This window comes from Drosophila erecta, unplaced genomic scaffold (assembly GCF_003286155.1).
Source record: "Drosophila erecta strain 14021-0224.00,06,07 unplaced genomic scaffold, DereRS2 tig00000021-arrow-pilon, whole genome shotgun sequence".
In the NCBI taxonomy this organism is placed as follows: Eukaryota; Metazoa; Arthropoda; class Insecta; order Diptera; family Drosophilidae; genus Drosophila; species Drosophila erecta.
In genome coordinates this window covers 18,637,624-18,654,495 of record NW_020825198.1, presented here as the reverse complement: position 1 = coordinate 18,654,495, position 16,872 = coordinate 18,637,624, and the positions used below count along the sequence as shown (strand labels likewise).

General features: G+C 44.3%; 3 protein-coding genes across 13 annotated transcripts; 1 reads left to right on the top strand and 2 right to left on the bottom strand.

Moving 5' to 3' along the window:
• Nucleotides 1-780: 780 nt before the first annotated feature.
• LOC6544893 (phosphoglucomutase) lies at nt 781-3,550 on the top strand. Its single transcript, XM_001973145.3, has 4 exons — nt 781-985; nt 1,057-1,303; nt 2,006-3,224; nt 3,289-3,550. Exons 1-4 carry the CDS (start codon nt 908-910, stop codon nt 3,425-3,427), a joined length of 1,683 nt encoding a protein of 560 aa, XP_001973181.1. The 5' UTR covers nt 781-907; the 3' UTR covers nt 3,428-3,550.
• On the bottom strand, nt 3,505-7,633 carry LOC6544892 (WASH complex subunit homolog 5). Of its 2 annotated transcripts, none has more exons than XM_026976886.1 (7): nt 7,524-7,633; nt 7,310-7,479; nt 7,152-7,254; nt 5,647-7,092; nt 4,210-5,591; nt 3,783-4,154; nt 3,505-3,719 (listed from the first exon to the last, which is right to left on the bottom strand). In XM_026976886.1, the coding sequence occupies exons 2-7, from the start codon at nt 7,426-7,428 to the stop codon at nt 3,566-3,568; spliced, it is 3,576 nt and encodes a 1,191-aa protein (XP_026832687.1). In that variant the 5' UTR covers nt 7,429-7,479; nt 7,524-7,633; the 3' UTR covers nt 3,505-3,565. The 2 variants fall into 2 exon arrangements, with proteins under 2 accessions (XP_026832687.1, XP_026832686.1); XM_026976885.1 differs by having other exon boundaries at nt 7,310-7,465.
• A 708-nt stretch (nt 7,634-8,341) lies between these two features.
• On the bottom strand, nt 8,342-16,564 carry LOC6544891 (transcription initiation factor TFIID subunit 4). 10 transcript variants are annotated; one of them, XM_026977775.1, is made up of 10 exons: nt 15,612-15,988; nt 14,934-15,441; nt 13,925-14,086; nt 13,152-13,730; nt 11,638-12,198; nt 11,338-11,565; nt 10,232-11,125; nt 10,001-10,174; nt 9,815-9,940; nt 8,342-9,717 (listed from the first exon to the last, which is right to left on the bottom strand). In XM_026977775.1, exons 2-10 carry the CDS (start codon nt 15,285-15,287, stop codon nt 9,559-9,561), a joined length of 3,237 nt encoding a protein of 1,078 aa, XP_026833576.1. In that variant the 5' UTR covers nt 15,288-15,441; nt 15,612-15,988; the 3' UTR covers nt 8,342-9,558. The 10 variants fall into 10 exon arrangements, with proteins under 10 accessions (XP_026833576.1, XP_015014067.1, XP_001973179.1 ...); XM_015158581.2 differs by having other exon boundaries at nt 13,521-13,730; nt 15,057-15,441; nt 15,612-15,963; XM_001973143.3 differs by having other exon boundaries at nt 13,521-13,730; nt 15,612-15,868.
• Between the last annotated feature and the right edge of the window lie 308 nt (nt 16,565-16,872).

Below are 16,872 nucleotides of genomic sequence, written 5' to 3'. Positions count from 1 at the left end.
TCGTCGGCTTTGACTAAGCCACTCACAGTTTTAAACCGTTAAAAACCGATGTTTATGTACTTTTATTATCACATTACTTAATTCATTAACTTTTCACTAAGTTATAATCAGATAATCTTTACCATTTATTCCGACAGCAGAGAAACTGTCTACTACTTATCGAGTTCCCAGATAAATTACTGAACTTTTGGAATATATTAAAGAGATTAGCCCCTTTCTTTAATTTTGTATTAATGTATGATCTAAAATTGCAGGCAAAAGCAGTAAGATAGTAAGAAATTGTATTCTTACTTATTTGTGTGAATAGTGTTATTCTACCTGCGGTGAATCGGCAACTCTGCTTCCCAGCGTCTGTAAAGCTGCTGTTAAACAGCTGCAGCTGTTGTTTAAATATGCATAAACAAATAAACAAAACTTTTTTTCAGGCTTTTATGACTTTAACTATTTTTTTGCTAAGTACTTTTTAAATATATAAGTATTTTATATGGCTTTGTTTTTAAATTTGGCAATCATTTCGATTAGAACAGCTGTTTGCCGGCACCCTGGAATGCCCTTGAATGACATTGCACCCTACTGCAAGCTTTTAGGCTTTTCAGTTAACCAATACATCATGATAAAATTACAGCAAATCGCGATAATGCAATGAAATTCGAGTGGTGAAAAAGAGATAGATGGATTCGTGGTTTCATTATGATTTTAAAGACACACCCCCGCGAAATTAGATTAGGAGTACTAGTAGTACGCACCAATGATAGGGGTTATCTTGATCGCCATGACCGAACCCATTTCGCTTATCAGTGGGAGGCGAATTTCGCTGTGCTGTGCTTGACTCTAAATTTTCATCGCACGCAAACGCGGTTCAGTCGTCCAGTTGGAATTCAGCCAGCAGCCGGAAAACTCCAGTGACATGTCGCTAACGGTGGAAATTGTAGCCACAAAGCCCTACGAGGGTCAGAAGCCAGGAACCAGTGGATTGCGCAAAAAGGTGAGGTCTTCAGATGGCGGAAAAACTCGCAGTTACATTTCATAACTTCTGAAATCCATTTCCAATCTCAGGTTAAGGTTTTCACCCAGCCGAACTACACGGAAAACTTTGTCCAGGCCATATTGGAAGCCAATGGAGCTGCTCTGGTGGGTTCCACGCTCGTAGTTGGTGGCGATGGACGTTTCTACTGCAAGGAGGCTGCCGAGCTAATTGTTCGGCTATCCGCTGCCAATGGGGTCTCCAAGCTGCTGGTGGGTCAGAACGGCATCCTGTCCACCCCCGCCGTATCCAGCCTGATCCGTCACAACAAGGCTTTGGGTGAGTTCAATGCAGGCAGTCTCCACTGTGCTCATAAAGATTTTAATTGATAAGAAGCATCTCCATACAATCAACGGGCGGCGGCTGTTCGTTGACAGAGGTCCCTGGGGTCGAATAATAACTATGGATTCAATCGGTTAACAGAGAGTTCGTTAATCGGGCAACCAAATATGAATCGGTTACAATCGATTTAGGGACTTTACCAAGGGTAATTGAATATTAAATAGTTAGAGTACCTTTTAGTTAAATGTTATGCTGCAAATACTTAGCGAATGAAATCATTAAAATGTTTTAAAAACGGGATAGATATCCATATCTAGTGCTTATATTACCAAAAGAACGCCTGTCAAGCTTACAGCTATCGCAATATAGAAGCAATATTGTAAAATCCATATGAAAAGGCATCTTAATACTATCCAAGATTTGAATCTGAGCTTTTGTACTTACTCAAAGATCTATAATGACCAGTCCAAGCAAAACATCGGCCAGTACTTCTAGACACTAATCAAGTACAATGCCGAACATCGAAATGTATAACTGTTAAAAGTGCAAGTAGTTAAAATAATTTCCGGAAAAGTTCTTTCACATTAAAGCCAGGATCCCTCAGCAAAAGGATGCCCCTTTGGAATTTAAAATTCTTTTAGAAAAAGCACACAAATATGAACAAAGGCACGCTTTAAAAATGCTTTTTAAACCTTATAGGCGGCATTGTATTGACTGCATCCCACAATCCCGGTGGTCCAGAGAATGACTTCGGCATCAAGTTCAACTGCGAGAACGGAGGACCTGCCCCGGACGCGTTCACCAATCTGATCTACAAGATTACCACCGAGATCAAGCAGTACAAGCTGGTGCGCAACCTTCAGATCGACATCACAAAGGTGGGTGTAACTTCGTTCGACATCGCCGGAAAACCATTTACCGTGGAGGTGATTGATTCGGTGGCCAACTATGTGCGCCACATGGAGGAGATCTTCGACTTTGCAAAGCTGAAGGACTTCGTGAGTGGAAAAGCCACTGGAAAGCCTTTGAAAATGCGCATCGATGCGATGAATGGAGTTACCGGCTCCTATGTGCGGGAGATCTTCCTGAACCGCTTGGGTGCCACCGAGTCATCGGTTGTTCACACCACTCCACTGCCGGACTTTGGGGGTCTGCATCCTGACCCAAATCTCACATACGCCAAGGACCTGGTTGACACTGTCGCCCAGGGAGACTATGACATAGGAGCTGCTTTTGATGGAGATGGTGACCGCAACATGATCATTGGAAGCAAGGCTTTCTTCGTAACTCCCAGCGACTCGCTGGCAGTGATTGCACACTACCTGGAGGCCATACCGTACTTCCAAAAGAATGGTGTTCAAGGATTCGCCCGTAGTATGCCGACTGCATCCGCTGTGGACTTGGTGGGTAGAAAGTTGGGCAAGGAGGTGTTTGAGGTTCCCACTGGATGGAAGTACTTCGGTAACCTCATGGACGCCGGAAGGTTGTGTCTCTGCGGAGAGGAGAGCTTTGGAACTGGCTCCAATCACATCCGCGAAAAGGACGGCATCTGGGCAGTTCTGGCCTGGATATCCGTGATGCAGCACACGGGTAAAGGCATCGAAGACATCCTTAAGCAGCACTGGTCTGTGTATGGACGCAACTACTTTACCCGCTACGATTATGAGGAGTGCGCTTCTGATCCTTGCAACGAGATGGTGGCCACCATGGAGAAAGCCATAACTGCTCCGGAGTTCGTCGGCAAGAGCTATTCAAGCGGCGGAAAAACCTACAAGGTCAAGGAGGCCGACAACTTCAGCTACACAGATCCGGTCGACAAGTCGGTGGCCACCAAACAGGGTCTGCGCATTGTGTTCGAGGATGGCAGCCGCATTGTGGTGCGCCTCAGTGGAACTGGAAGCTCGGGAGCAACCGTTCGGTGAGTATTGATGAGATTTATTCAATTAATTGCTTTCAATAATCGATGAATTGTCCCTCTTCAGCTTGTACATTGATTCCTATGAGAAGGAGAACGTTTTGGGTCAGGCCAGCGTGATGCTGAAACCCTTGATCGACATCGCTCTGGAGATCTCTCAGCTGCCCAAGTTCACTGGGCGCAATGCTCCCACGGTCATCACGTAAAGAGTTACTGCCTGCTAAGGACCACTGAGTTTAGCAACCCATCCAACTACAATCTCCACTTGTACCTCAGCGAGGCATTTCCTTGTTATGTTTTCAGATTTATTAAAGTTTGTTTAGCTCAAACCTGTTCGTTTGTTTTCATTTTAGCGGTGTGGATAGGTACTCGTACTCGCTAAGTATTATATTGGGAATGCGCTGCTCCAGAACTCCGAGTGGCAAACGACCAATGCGTATAAACGCTAGTAGGAAGTGCAGGGCGGTGACGACCTCGTGACCCAGAATTTCTTTATCCCTAATAAAGAAGTAGTATTTGTGATCTTAAATTCCTAGACTGTATTGTATGTATTGTACTTACAACAATTGAGCCTCTGATACAGTCACCACGTACTGGCTCAGGTAGGATATATACAGCATCTTGACATTCTTGTGGAACTGCTGCATGATCGTTATTAGACCCACAATAAAAGGCACATTATCAATGTTATCTTTGGCTGACTTTGGCAACAGACAATCGGTTATCGTGGAATACTGCAGACGACCCAAATGAGCAACGGTGAAAAGAAACATAAAGAGCGCCATGTTGTGGGTGTTTTTAGTGATAAGAAAGACTTGCTCCAGGGGCTCAAAGTTTCCCGTATAGAGCAGGGTTTCTTGTAGTTCCGTCAGCATGACTACGCCCTTTTCATCACAGAGATCCTTGCTAAGAGACAGTTCTAGTAAAAGTGCTCTGAGTGTGAAAAGAAAATTGAATATATATATTGATAGAAGATAGTTTATCTCACTTGTTTAGGGTATCAGCCGTGTTCTCCAGCAACTTGGCATCACATTTGCTGCTAAAGCGTAGCTCTCCTGCAATTTCTCTGCGGAGCAGCTGTTTCTGTCCGATGGTCAAAACCCAATCCAGCAGCGTGGGCCACACTTTTAGCCATCGGTTGGTGTAACCTTGATAATACTTCAAAGGCTGCTTGGACACCTCCGGAGATGGGAAGTCCCGGGCCTCTAATTCCCGAGTCAGAGTCTCTAACGTATCCACCCACATACGATCCGAGGTAAGGTTACGCTGTAACCGTTCCAAGTTCCGCTTTAACTCATCAGCCAACATGTGAGCGTAGAGGCGCTCCAATCCGACCATTCCCGCGGGAGCCAAGGCTTCTCTAAGTATCTCAAAGAATCCAGAGCCAGCAAGAACTTCCTGGTGAGGAGCTTTCTTCTCATACCAGGTGCTCTTCAGGTCCAGAAAAATAGTTTGCTTGGGATCTGTGCAGCGGAGAATTTCGTGGGCCAGACGGCCAATAAAGTTGTTGGAAGGATCTCCAAGCAGCGGTGGAAAGTTGGGAATAGGAATGATCTGACTTTGGTGCTCTGATTGAAATTCCTGCACTTTGCTGCGAAGAAAGGCGTTGCATTCTTTCTCCACATTGTAGTTAATAATGCGCTGCGATTCCTCTAGCAGAATTCGAAGTCCCTGAACTCTTAAATAGTCTTCTATATATTCGAAGGATCTACGATATCCTTCTATCGTTTTCGCCAGACCTTGCAGTTTTTGTTGAAGAAGCTGCACAGGAGTCTTGCCTTTTTCGGCCGTAAATATCAGGCCCAGATTGTACGCATTGGCCAGGTGATTTACAAGCTCCTTGCGTATTCCATCCTCCAATAGTTGTTTAGGATCCAGCTCGATTACTCCCACTAGAGTCGTTTTCATCATAAGAATTCCTTTCGTGAAAACAGCAATGGAGTTCGTAAGCTGAGCCACTTTCGCCCGCTCCTCAAACTGGGCATAGTCCTTTAGACGCTCCTTCTCCACTTTAGTGGGGAATTCCTTGATTACGTTTGTAAGGAGATATATGATCCTTGCCAGAATACTGAACATGGTTTCTGGAACAATCTGCAGAACGCGTCGCAGGAAGTTGGCAAGCTCGGTGCTGTAGTAGTTTGACACAGAGACCAGATCCTCGCTTCTAGCCTGGTTTATCCGCATCAGCGGCACCTCCAGAGTGCTGGCCAACTTGAGGAACACCGCTCGTATACCGATCACCGCTTGTGGCTGTCGTTTGATGTGTTCCTGCATTGGAGGTGTGAAGTCCCGCTGCAGAAGATGCCAAGCATAGCTGAAGTCAGTGATCATCTGGATTTGAATCTCAATGTCTTCTTTCAGATTTATTAGCTGCGGAACGTACAAATTGGTTAAAGCATGCTGATCAAATTGGTGTAAGTCGTACCTGAGCCATCCGATTGAGCATTTCCCGCGTCTCCTGCAGTTGCTGCTTCACCAGCATGTTGGAATGAAGGTTGTGATACTCCTGCACATCGTCCAGTGCCTGCATCACTTGAATAATCAGACGTCCGGACTTTTGCGGCCTGGTCAATTCCAGTTTTTGGAGCCGCCCCGCAACTTCCTCAAACCATTGCTGTAGTTGAGGATTCTGCTCAATCTTGGTCAAAGGTCTGGAGCCGGCAAAGGCTTCACTCAACTCCTTTAGCCTTTGCATGGCCTCCTCTCTGCTTCTCGTCCAGCGATTCTCCTTAGTCTGCTGAATCTCTGCCAGGAACTCCCTCACACTCAGTTCCATTTGGCTGCAGTTAAGCAGCAGGTTATACAGCATATTCCTATCGAATTGTAGTTCCTGGAGCACCACTTTTTGCACTTGACCCGGCAAAGTGGCTGTATGAGAAAAGATGAAAACCTCCCTTGAGGTGTGCAGGCAAAACCAGCGGAGCAGGACATTGGATTGCCTCATTAGGAGTATGATTTTGTTGGCGTGCTCCAAAACAAAGTTGTCATTTAAAACTCCTTCACGAACAATCTCCTGAGTTTTTAGAGTGGTCTTTCCCAACTGCTCTTTTTGCTGCTGACAGAGTGCTTTAATCGCTGTAGGACTGATCACATTTTCTATTGCAGATCGAGCGGCTTTGAAATCCAACCAGGCATCCACCAGATTCACAGTGATGCCCATGTACACTGATATGGTCCAGTTGTCGCAAAAGAACTTGTCCACAATCTCGCGCATCTGGGAGCCTTGAGAATGGAGAACTTTCGGACAGAAATACAAGCACACATACAACATGGCCGCTTGAGTAGACAGAGCCGTAGAGCGATGGGCGGGATGGGGGTACAGAGTCAGTTGGTTGTATATATCATCGCACCGTAGACGAGCCACAACTAGATCCACGAAATTCTCATCAAAACGAAAGCGAGAGAAGTAAGTTTCCGGGTATCGCGGAACCACTAGGCTCGCAGCTCCTGCAGCTGCCTGTTTGCCACCCACTGCTAGCACTTTAGCGGCATCCGAGGGGTGAACATAGCCCGTGGATCGGAGCAGAAGACAAACATCATGGATATTACTCTCGTCTCCGCTAGGCGTTGCATCTCCTCCACTATACCGATAGTAGGCGATCAGCAGACGTTCTCTCACATCTCCAGGAATGTGAAAATCGAGCAGAAGGAGAATCACACCAAAGAGATACAGGGATTCGCAGAGCAGCTGGCGACCCTCCTCCTCCAGAAGCACCGTCTCCAATGTCTGCTGAATATAGTAGCCACTGTTCAATTCCTCGATATATTGCTGGAGATCGGACGCATAGTGATGGATACTCTGGAAGGCCAAGTAAAATCTTGTGATTAGCGGAAGCTGGGCACGCGCCTCATCATCCAGTTCGGTCAGTTCCTGGAGGAGATTACGGGGTTAAATATGCCGGAGGGTCTGATATAGTCATGTCACATTACCCGACTTTGTTCGATCTTCTTCTCGTGATCCTCAGCTAACTTGAAGTAGCTGAAATCCAGAATAAGCTCGCCATATTTCGCCTTATCAGCCTTGTTGTCCAATCTGGGGAGGAGTGCTCACCAATTAATCATCGACTCGGATATTTAATCTAAGTTACCTATAAATTCTGGGCACGTAATCCTTGAGCCGCAGGATCTCCGCTATTATGGAGTTACCCACCGACACTATATTCAGCAGATTCTGCCCACATGCATTATTGTCATCCAGAAAACTCATTGTGCATTTCCTTGACTTCTGGTATAGCAGCAAATGCCTTTCAGCAGAAAGCTGAATATCTATAATCACATTATTAGGTACGTGCTTTTACTTACTTCAAATCACTCCCCAAATTTATGTTTTTGTTCGTATTGTCTTTTCATGTAGTCTCCTATCCATTATCCATTTTTAGCGCTAGTGTTTTATGTGAAATACTTTCTTACGTCCGGTCACACTTTTCTGATGGTATAGAGTTACCAGGAACCTCAAAACTTCTGGCGCCTAAATTTAAAGTGAAAAACTGATGATAACAACCTCTGAGGTGCATTATTTAACAACAGTCACTGAATTTATTCGACCTTTTATTGCATGGAATACAAAAATCAAAGGCTTTGGTATATAAATCTGTTCAATGCATTGAAATGCAACCAATAAGGGTGATCTTATCGTTGCCAACGCGATTTCACGATTTCAATTTTAAAATTACGAAAACAAATCGTACAAAAATATAAAAAAAATTGCCAATTTGTTAAGGGTTTCTCGTTGAATCCAAACGTGAATTTGGTTCCGTTTATTTTGTGTTAGATTTTCATTCTATGGGGGCTACACAAAATTTCAGTAAGATTAATTAACATAATAAATGAATATAAAAATATCAATAAAATTAATTAATTCAACTACATAAATTGTAATGATTTAACTAGCTAATTAACTGAGATACCGTTACATATTCTATACGACATAAAATAATAATTTGCATAAGAAAACACTGCGCACTTAAATAAATTCTGCGTTTTCCCAACTAATAATTCTCCGTGATCAGTTGAAGTTTTCTGAATTTTTTCTTTTATTTTTTTGCTTAATGTTAAAACATAATAATAATAATATATATATATCAATATATATACATATATATATTCAGTTATATGCTTACCAAACTATGCGCTGTTTACGGTTGCGTCTGCTTTTTGTTTATCATATGTTTATACACACAAAGAATTTTGTTTAGAATGGTTCAATTTTTTGCTTAGTTTTACTGAATTACATCAATTGTTGTCAATTTATTTGTTATAATTTTTTATGGGATTTTATTTTACAAGATTTTTCGGGCTAATTGTATAAAAATTTGTCTATTTTGTGTGCAGCTCATTGCATTAGGGGAGTTCCGGATCTATGAAGCCTAATGAACCGTGTTTCTTGATGGATAAACGAGCGCCACTAATAAAAACATATTGTATCTCGGTGTGCCAAGGTGTCTGCGCTCACATCGTTCCTAGCCATCGATAATTTGTTAATTACGTTTGCGTTTTTACCTAGTTATCTATTAGAAAAATCGTAGCCTAGCATGTATTTACAATTTGTTGGGTTTGTAGTGGTCTTGCCTAACGATTGATTTCCGTTTATACAATATAGGTAATTAAAAATTACATCTTTTTTAAACAACTAGAACTAATTCAATGTAAGTTTAAATTGATATTTTTTGCGGTTCTGTTTTTGATGTGTTGTTTTGTTTTGCTGTTGCTGAACTTGTTTCGATTTTGTGGTTTTAAAAACCATTTATCTGTAATTCGGTTTCGATTTATCTTCGCGCGCGCGCTTTCTTTTTACTTAATATCTAGGAATTATGCTTCGTTTTCGTTTAACAAACTAAGCTAAATAATTAAATATTAATAATTATGTTTATATCGTTTAGATAAGGCCGTCAATGCAGTTGATGCAAACATTATTATGTTACAAATTACAAATCAAACGCCCGCTGACTGCGCGTTCTCTTTTCTCTTACTTTCCTCTCTATTATTTTATTCTCTTCGTTTATTTACGTTACTCTGGTTTTGTTTTGTTTTTGGATTGGTTTGGTTTAAGTTTTACAGACAATTTATTGGGGAAATAAACGAGCTTTAAATTAGGCTTAAAATCAAATACGATTAAGAATTTAGAAATTTATGTGAATAGAGTAAAAATAGAAATTAAATAAAGCCGCCTAACTAAAAAGAAACAACAACAGGGGAGACGCGACGCAGATAAATTTGAGGTTAAATTATATTGCAAATGGATGAAATCGTAAAGCTGAATACACAACAACGACGTCAGTCCACGGAGTAGGAGGATCAGCGAGGAGAAGACGGTGCGATTGATGGGCAACAGCAGCGATCACTTGAGGTATGTCTTGAACAACATGGAACTGCGACAGAACTCCCGCTCTTGCTCCATGTAGAAGAGCATGTCGCGCAGGTTCACACGTTTTATACGAGGCCGTAACGTCGTCGGCGCAGATGCCGAGCTGCTTAGCACTCCGCCGCCACTTGAACCCTTTTTGGAATAACACAGCTTAATTAATAACCGTTCTGGGAGTCAACTGAGCTAAATTTAAGGATAATATCATTAAGAATGATTGCACTATACATACCGCTCCCGAACTGACTGTTTCGCCGTCCAGCTTCAGCTTTTTCCGAGGTCCAATCGCCTGCAGCGCCGTCAGATTGGCATCTCGTTGACGCAACTCCTCCATTTCGGCGCGTTGCATCTCCTTGGCCTAAACAATAAGAGAAGGACTTGAGTAAACGGCTACAGGGAAAGGCGCTTGCGAACACACCCTCGCCTTCATCTTGGCCTGTTCGGGATCCTCTACCCTCGAGCGGGACTTGGCAGCCCGCAGCAGCATCTCACGCTCCAGTTCCTCGTGTCGCTTCTGCTCGGCCTTGTCCAGCTCCTCAAGGAACTTGATCTGACCGCGTACATCCTTGGCGGGCTCGTAGCGTGAATCCAACTGTATGAAATAATGAATTAATAGTTTTCTTGAAAAATAATAGAAATTTCAACATACCTTGATGACATCAATGCGGTGCTCCGCTATCACAGCCAACTTCTCAACGATGTTCTTCAGTCGCTCCTGACAAGCATGCGATATCAGAACGGCCACATCCTGCGACGGCTCATCCAGTCCCGCCTCCGAAGTAATTGCCCGTATTCTGGCTTGCAGGGAGGGCAGATTGAGAAATACCTCATCTTTGCAGGAACGAATCTGCGTGCCGATGTTTTCCGTGCAGCCGAGAATCCGCTGCGACTCCTCCGCCAAGTTAACACCGCCCATGGCGGCCACATCGTTGATATCATCGTCACCGTACATAGAGGACATGGAGCTCTGCTGGAAAAACGAGTTGGCAGCTGACGCCGCTGCTCCGCTCGATGTGTTCAATTTAGCGTCCATTTCCATGGCATCGCGTTTCTTTTTCCCTATCGCCTTGCTGATCGGGGGCTGCGGCCTTGCCATCGTCTTGGCTCCAATTGGTGTGAGCGATGCGTTGATCCGCTCCATGTGCGGCGGATGCAGGGAGGGCGCCTTGATCTCCACCAGTTTAGCTTCGAAGTGATTGTTGTTGTGGTTCAGTGAATTTTGCATCTGCTCACGGGCTCGAAGAGCTTCGGGAGGAAGGTGGACCGTGGGTAGCGACGGTATCGGCAGCGATGTGGTCGAGGCGGAGTTCAACGTAGACAAAACAGATAGCGTGGGCGTCGGCGGTGGTCCCCCAGAGATGGCCGCCAGCGACGGTGGATGCAGGCTGGGCGTAATCGCTTTGATTTGCGTCTGTCCCACCTTGACGGCAGTGAGTTTGTTCGCTGTGGGCACACTGTTTGGAGGACGAGTTGTGGCCCGGATCTGGACCGATCCCGTGCGCTGCAGCTGCGCATGCTGCGGTCCACGTATTTGCACAATATTCTGCAAATAAATATATAAATGTTGTGTTTATTTTATATTGATAGAGATAGAGTTTTGATCAACTATAAATACATAGTGATGATTTTAAGGTTACCCCCTTTGATTAGTTCGAGACTAGAAACGCTCATATTCAAAATATTTTTACCAAAAATCATCAAATATAAATGGGATATACATTTGAGAACAAATAGATAAGATAAATTTTAACTTACCGCCTGACCAGGCACCTGCAACGAGGGTATCTGCGTGCGAATTCCTCCTGTATTGACAAGACGCGGGGCCGTGGGCAATCGAATGTTTGGCGGCTGCTTCGATATCGTGGTGTGGCCAATGGTAGGTCGCGGCGTGCCCAAGGCGTTCGGCGTTATCATACGCACCTGCGTCTGTCCAATGGTCGTTGTCTGGCTAGGACCGATCGGACGGATTTGCGCTTGGATTTTCTAATACAGAAAGAACAGAAACAAGGAGAATTAATAAAAATCACAGAAAATTGAATGGCTTGGTAGACTTACAGGCAACTGTTGAGATAGTCCGGCCAGGCCGAGAACGTGCTGCGGTGGAGGTTTAATGCCTTCGATAACCAGCTCCTTTGTGTAAAGCGCTTGTCGAAGCAGAGGCAAACTCTTCTTAAGGAATCCAATCAAACACGGCTGCGGGCTGGCGTTGAGCAAGCGCTCCAGGCGGTCACAAAACTCCTCTGGCTCGACATTCGCGTTGACCAGCTCCTGGATGAGGGTGCGCACATTCTTCTCCACCGGCTTCGGTTCCCGTGTCGACAATTCGATTAAATTGGCTAGAAACTTGCGACACTTTTCTTTGGTATTGCCCTGCTGCGTCGTCGTCGCTGCCGTCGTACTGCTGACCGCCGTTGCCGTTCCTCCCGCGGAGCTTACATTGTTCACCTGCTGCTGAGACTGCTGGGCCGGTATTGTTTGGATCTGCGTAATCTGCGGCAGTTGTGGCGCCTGCGCATTTAATTGCGTCAGGTGCGGCGGCTGCGATGAGTTTGCATATCCACTGCTGGCCACCGAATTGACAATAATGTTACTGGTAGCGGTCGTGTTGGTCATAGACTGCAAAAGGAAAATGAGTTATTAATATGTTTGGATAAATGTAAGTCATATATAGTAGTGCAAAATTAAGACCAAAAAGCGTTAGAATAATTATTAAAAATATTTCATAGCGGAATAAAGATGATGATGGTTCTTTTTTTCAGGATGGATGGGTTTAAAGTCCTGGTCTCCAATTATGTGTGCAGGGGGTAGGGCTATGATTGGGGCAATGAGATGAACTGGTTACATTACAGTAAAATGTCCTAAGGATCAAGGTTCATATCGTTCGGAAGCACAAAGATGTATCTTTTTGTTAAAATCAATTAGGTAATCCAAAATTAGACCAGGTAAATTTCACTACTCGACATTAGATAAGTGAAGCCCTTTGAAAAATTGAGAAAATAAATGAAATGACTATATTAAGTTCTCTAGATAAAATAATTTGCTTGTGAAGGAATTATTATAATTTCACTTATGATAAATTACTGAGATCTTATTAAGCATGGGCTCAAGGCATTACACCCCAGTGGACTTTGGTTAGAAAATATCCATCAAGGGGAGATCTTTAAGGAGTAAGACAACAGCCCAGCACACATCGTTGGTAAGCCCGGGGCAGCCCCATAGCCAATATCCAGGCATATTACATGATTTTTGGCCTGGACCAGCAACTCGTGTACAGCGCATATAACTAAATCGAATCGAAATAAGGAGCATCGAAAATACACAGACAGTTACACAACGCAGCATGCATTACATTTACATATATATATTATATATGTAATCATATTATGAAAGTATTTTGGATAAATCAAAATGAAGTGTTCGATTGTGACGAACCAAAACGGAACTGAAGCGTAGGCGTAGTTATATAAATAAGAAGATCAAATCCAAATGCATGACAGACAAAGGAGAACAGAGGAGAGAAGAGCAAAAAAATGTTCGAATAGGAGTATATCCTGCTGGCTTCTCTTTACGTTTTGCTTGATCTTTATGGTGGCTGCCACATTGGCGGCAGCTGCTGCAGCAGCAGCGGCAGCGGATGCCTGTTGCTGTTTCTGTTGCTGCTGGGCCTTCAGATGTTGCTGCTGTTGGAGCTTCTGTTGCTGCTGTTGGTGGTTAGTAGCGGATTTGTTGTTGTTGTTGGTAGTGGTGGTGTTGGTGGTGGTGGTGGCATTGATACTATTATTATTATTATTGCTGGATGGGACTGTGGATGAAGTACGGACAATCGTTTTGCGCAGTGCAATACTAGTGCTGGCGGTAGTGCTGGTTGCTTGTTGCTGCTGTTGCGATTGCTGCTGTTGTTGCTGCTGATGTTGTTGTTGTTGTTGGTATCTACTTACAGCTGCAGCCGGCACAGTTTGCAGACGGATCTGTGTGGTTGTGGGATGGTTTGTGGTGCTTGTCGTGTTGTTGTTATTGCTGGTGTTGGTTATAGTCTGTGTCACCGTCGGCGGACCCGTCGTCGTGCCCACGCGCAACAGCTGGAATCCGTTATCCGTCTTGACCAGCAATGCCGGGGTCTGACCCGTATTAAGTGTGCTTAAAGTTATCTAAAAGTAGAGAGAGAAGACAGAGAGACTCGGTTTTCATCTGCTGGAGTATGGTGTGTATGGTGTGCGTGAATGGTGGGCTGTGCACATGCGTGTTTGTGAGGAGCGTGGCTGGGTTAGGGAGTTCTGTGAGTTAGTAGGGAAGAACCCTCCACAACAACCGTAGTGATAGCATCATTATCCTTCATACTCACCGATGGACTCTGTGGTCTAACGCCCGCCATGTGGGAGTTGATCATCACACGGCTAATCGGGTTGGTGGGCACATTCTTCTGCTGCTGCTGCGACGGCGCCTGGTGGCGCATGCCCACCACCACGCCTGCCGGCAACATTGAGTTGAGCAGGGGCTGACCGGCCTGGGAAATACACGAAAATATCATTAGTCGATTAATCGTTCGTTAGTTTATCTCAGCACACTTTTCAAAGTCTATTTGGACCAGAGGATGCATTGAAAGGTTTGCGGGGTTCTAAGATAGCCTACATCATGCAGCAGTTGACTTAATCGCTCGTCAAAGGACCCAAAATAGTGCGGAAATAAGTTGTTTAACCGATTCTCTCAGTGCTAACCAAATTTGAAGGCGTGTGATCTACGATATTTGTTTTTATATAAAGCGAGCATCGAAAGCAAGAGTTCTACAAATGTTTTAGTTTGGATCTTGTGTAAAATAAAGTTGAGGTTGGGCTAGTGCGTGTTTTTTAATGGTAGTTAACGATTTGATCTTTTGAAAAATTTTCGGTTTCGGGAAAAGATACTTATAACAAAAAGTAGTTAAACTGCGTCATGTTCTAATTAAGTGAAATGACTATCGTACAAAATAAAAATTAAATGATTTAAAATAAAAGTATTGGAATGACTCAAATAAACGTGAACTAGTAAAAAGCACAGATAAATCATAGAATTTCCAAATTGACCCTAGACTCAGTAATACATTTCAGAGTTCATATTAGTGTATATAGGACATTTTTTAAAGCGAAAAATAAATAAAGCGAAACTAACCCCATTTGGGTAAGGATAAGGGATTTTCGGGCAGCGAGGCAGATGAAAGCATAATAAAAGTATACAACCAAAGTGTGTGCGGCCACTACTATCCGATTCGAGCGAGGAATTGAAAAGGTTTTGAATAAGGATCAGATTAGGACGAGGGATACGCCCGAGTTGCAATCGCCTAGTGCCCGAAGTGGGTTTAGCTTTAATATGGATACCTGATTGATGGTCTTGGTCATGGTTACGATTCCTGCTGGTGCACTTGAGACTAGACCCGCCGGCAGGGTGACAGCATGGTGGTTGGATTTAATAACTAGGGTTTGTGTTTGGGTGGCACCTACGGATTGCGTCTGCTGTTGCGACTGCTGCTGCTGTTGGACATGATGCACTTGCTGAAGTCCCTGATGTTGACCACCGATCCCCGCCTGGATCGTCTTGATGGTGGTGGTATTCGGCAGCTGGGCCGTGGAGATGACCGCGCCGGGATTGCCGGCTATGTTGATTGTGCCATTGGGCAGCGGCTGGCTGGTGAAGGTGATGCGATTGCCGGCAGCTGTCTGGCTGGTGTTCATCGTGCTGTGTGGTGTTTATGTTTTTGGCGAGTGTGTTCTTCCTCTGACTTCTGTGTGGTGGTGTGGGCGAGCGATCCTGTTCCGATCAACTAGTTGCGCACATCCTGTGTTGGTGTTGGCGGAGTTGTTGCATGCTGTGCGCTCCAGAAGCGAACTGCAATGCAAGGGGAGGCGCTTTTAGTATTTATACCAGATGATGTACGAGGTGGTGGAGAAACAGGTAAGTGGTGGAGGTGCTACCTGACCGCTGGCTACCTGGCGGTCGTGGGCCATAAACCAGGTGCTGCGGACACCTGGATGCCGCGCACAGGTAATCGCATTCACCTTGGCCAAAAAAGCGGGTGCTCCGCTGACTTGGTGCTGCGCTGGCTCACTCGCACTCGCCTTCGCCGTCACTGTCGTCGCCTTTCTCCTGGCGCATCCGTTGCAGTCGTTGTCGCGTGTGTGTTATCTCGCTAATTCTCTGCCTTTTGTTTGCTTCGCTATCCCTTTTCTACACTTTTCCCGATCGGCGGCTTTTCCTGCGCACACACACACACCCGCGTGCTCGCACGGACTGATTGTTGAGCACTGGAAGAATGCTTTATTTTGATTATTTTGATGTACAAAAAATTTGGCAGCGACGGTGCCAGAACGCCGCCATTTTCACGAATGCGCGTGCAAAGCGAAAATCGAGGGAGGCGGGCGTTGCCAGATACCGTGCGAAAAACACGTAACCAACATCTGGCAATGCTGCGCGTTTATGCGGGAGGCGAGTGCGCAATCTTCGTGAATGCACCAAGTTTAAAAATATGTTCAACTCAAAAGTGGAGCACTTCAAAGTTGTTGTTTTTTGTTAAGAAAATTTTGTATTTTTCGACTAACCACTTAAAAATATTGTAAACGAAAAAAAAAACGAATGCAACTTTTACATGTCTCAGCGGCAATATGGAGCATCGTGCCAACCATAGTATTAGTAATTTCTACTTTTGTGGCCAGCGGGTGGTGGCATAAACCCACGTCCGTGTCTGTACGTCTGTGTGCGTGTGTTTCAGTATCAGTTTTGTACAGCCTGCAATGTCGGGGGAAGTTTTCTGGGCTCTGCGGCAGATGCACTCACTTCAATTCATTTTGCCTTTAAACTCGGTGCACTGGGGCGCATTTTAAACGATTTCCCGTTGCGTTTCTCTGGCTATTTAGCCGAAAACCGAGTAAATATTGTTTACGGACCGCCGAGGTACGGACGAGTTGTGCAGTGTGACCGTTGTGGGTTAAATAACATCGTGTTAAACGCGATACCGAAAGAAAATACTAGATATAAAAATTGTGATTTGTGATTATACTAAATACCAAATATTTTCTAGTAACGGAAAAGTATTTCATAACGGGCAAACAATCGATAGTCGCATCTTAATACCGAATGAACGCTCCACCCCAACACGATTGTATTTTTTGTTAGTTTTTGGTATCTTGGATATGTTGACTTCCGCACAAAAGCTTTTCACGGGTAAATTAATTCTCTAAGTTGATTTATGGCAAAATCAGTAATTACATACTTACTTAGCTTTTTCATAAAAATGATAACCGATGCCAATTAATTATATTT

What these genes read in the sequence shown, in the direction of transcription:
- LOC6544893 (XM_001973145.3), top strand. Translation starts at nt 908, where the DNA reads ATGTCGCTAACGGTGGAAATTGTAGCCACAAAGCCCTACGAGGGTCAG. An exon ending in CCAGTGGATTGCGCAAAAAG is followed by an intron (nt 986 to 1,056) that starts GTGAGGTCTTCA and finishes TTCCAATCTCAG; the next exon opens with GTTAAGGTTTTCACCCAGCC. An exon ending in AGCTCGGGAGCAACCGTTCG is followed by an intron (nt 3,225 to 3,288) that starts GTGAGTATTGAT and finishes GTCCCTCTTCAG; the next exon opens with CTTGTACATTGATTCCTATG.
- LOC6544892 (XM_026976886.1), bottom strand. Translation starts at nt 7,428, where the DNA reads ATGAGTTTTCTGGATGACAATAATGCATGTGGGCAGAATCTGCTGAAT. An exon ending in ACGGCTGATACCCTAAACAA is followed by an intron (nt 4,155 to 4,209) that starts GTGAGATAAACT and finishes TTTCACACTCAG; the next exon opens with AGCACTTTTACTAGAACTGT. An exon ending in GTATCAGAGGCTCAATTGTT is followed by an intron (nt 3,720 to 3,782) that starts GTAAGTACAATA and finishes CTTCTTTATTAG; the next exon opens with GGATAAAGAAATTCTGGGTC.
- LOC6544891 (XM_026977777.1), bottom strand. Translation starts at nt 15,287, where the DNA reads ATGAACACCAGCCAGACAGCTGCCGGCAATCGCATCACCTTCACCAGC. An exon ending in ACCGCATTGATGTCATCAAG is followed by an intron (nt 10,175 to 10,231) that starts GTATGTTGAAAT and finishes TATTTCATACAG; the next exon opens with TTGGATTCACGCTACGAGCC. An exon ending in AAACAGTCAGTTCGGGAGCG is followed by an intron (nt 9,718 to 9,814) that starts GTATGTATAGTG and finishes TATTCCAAAAAG; the next exon opens with GGTTCAAGTGGCGGCGGAGT.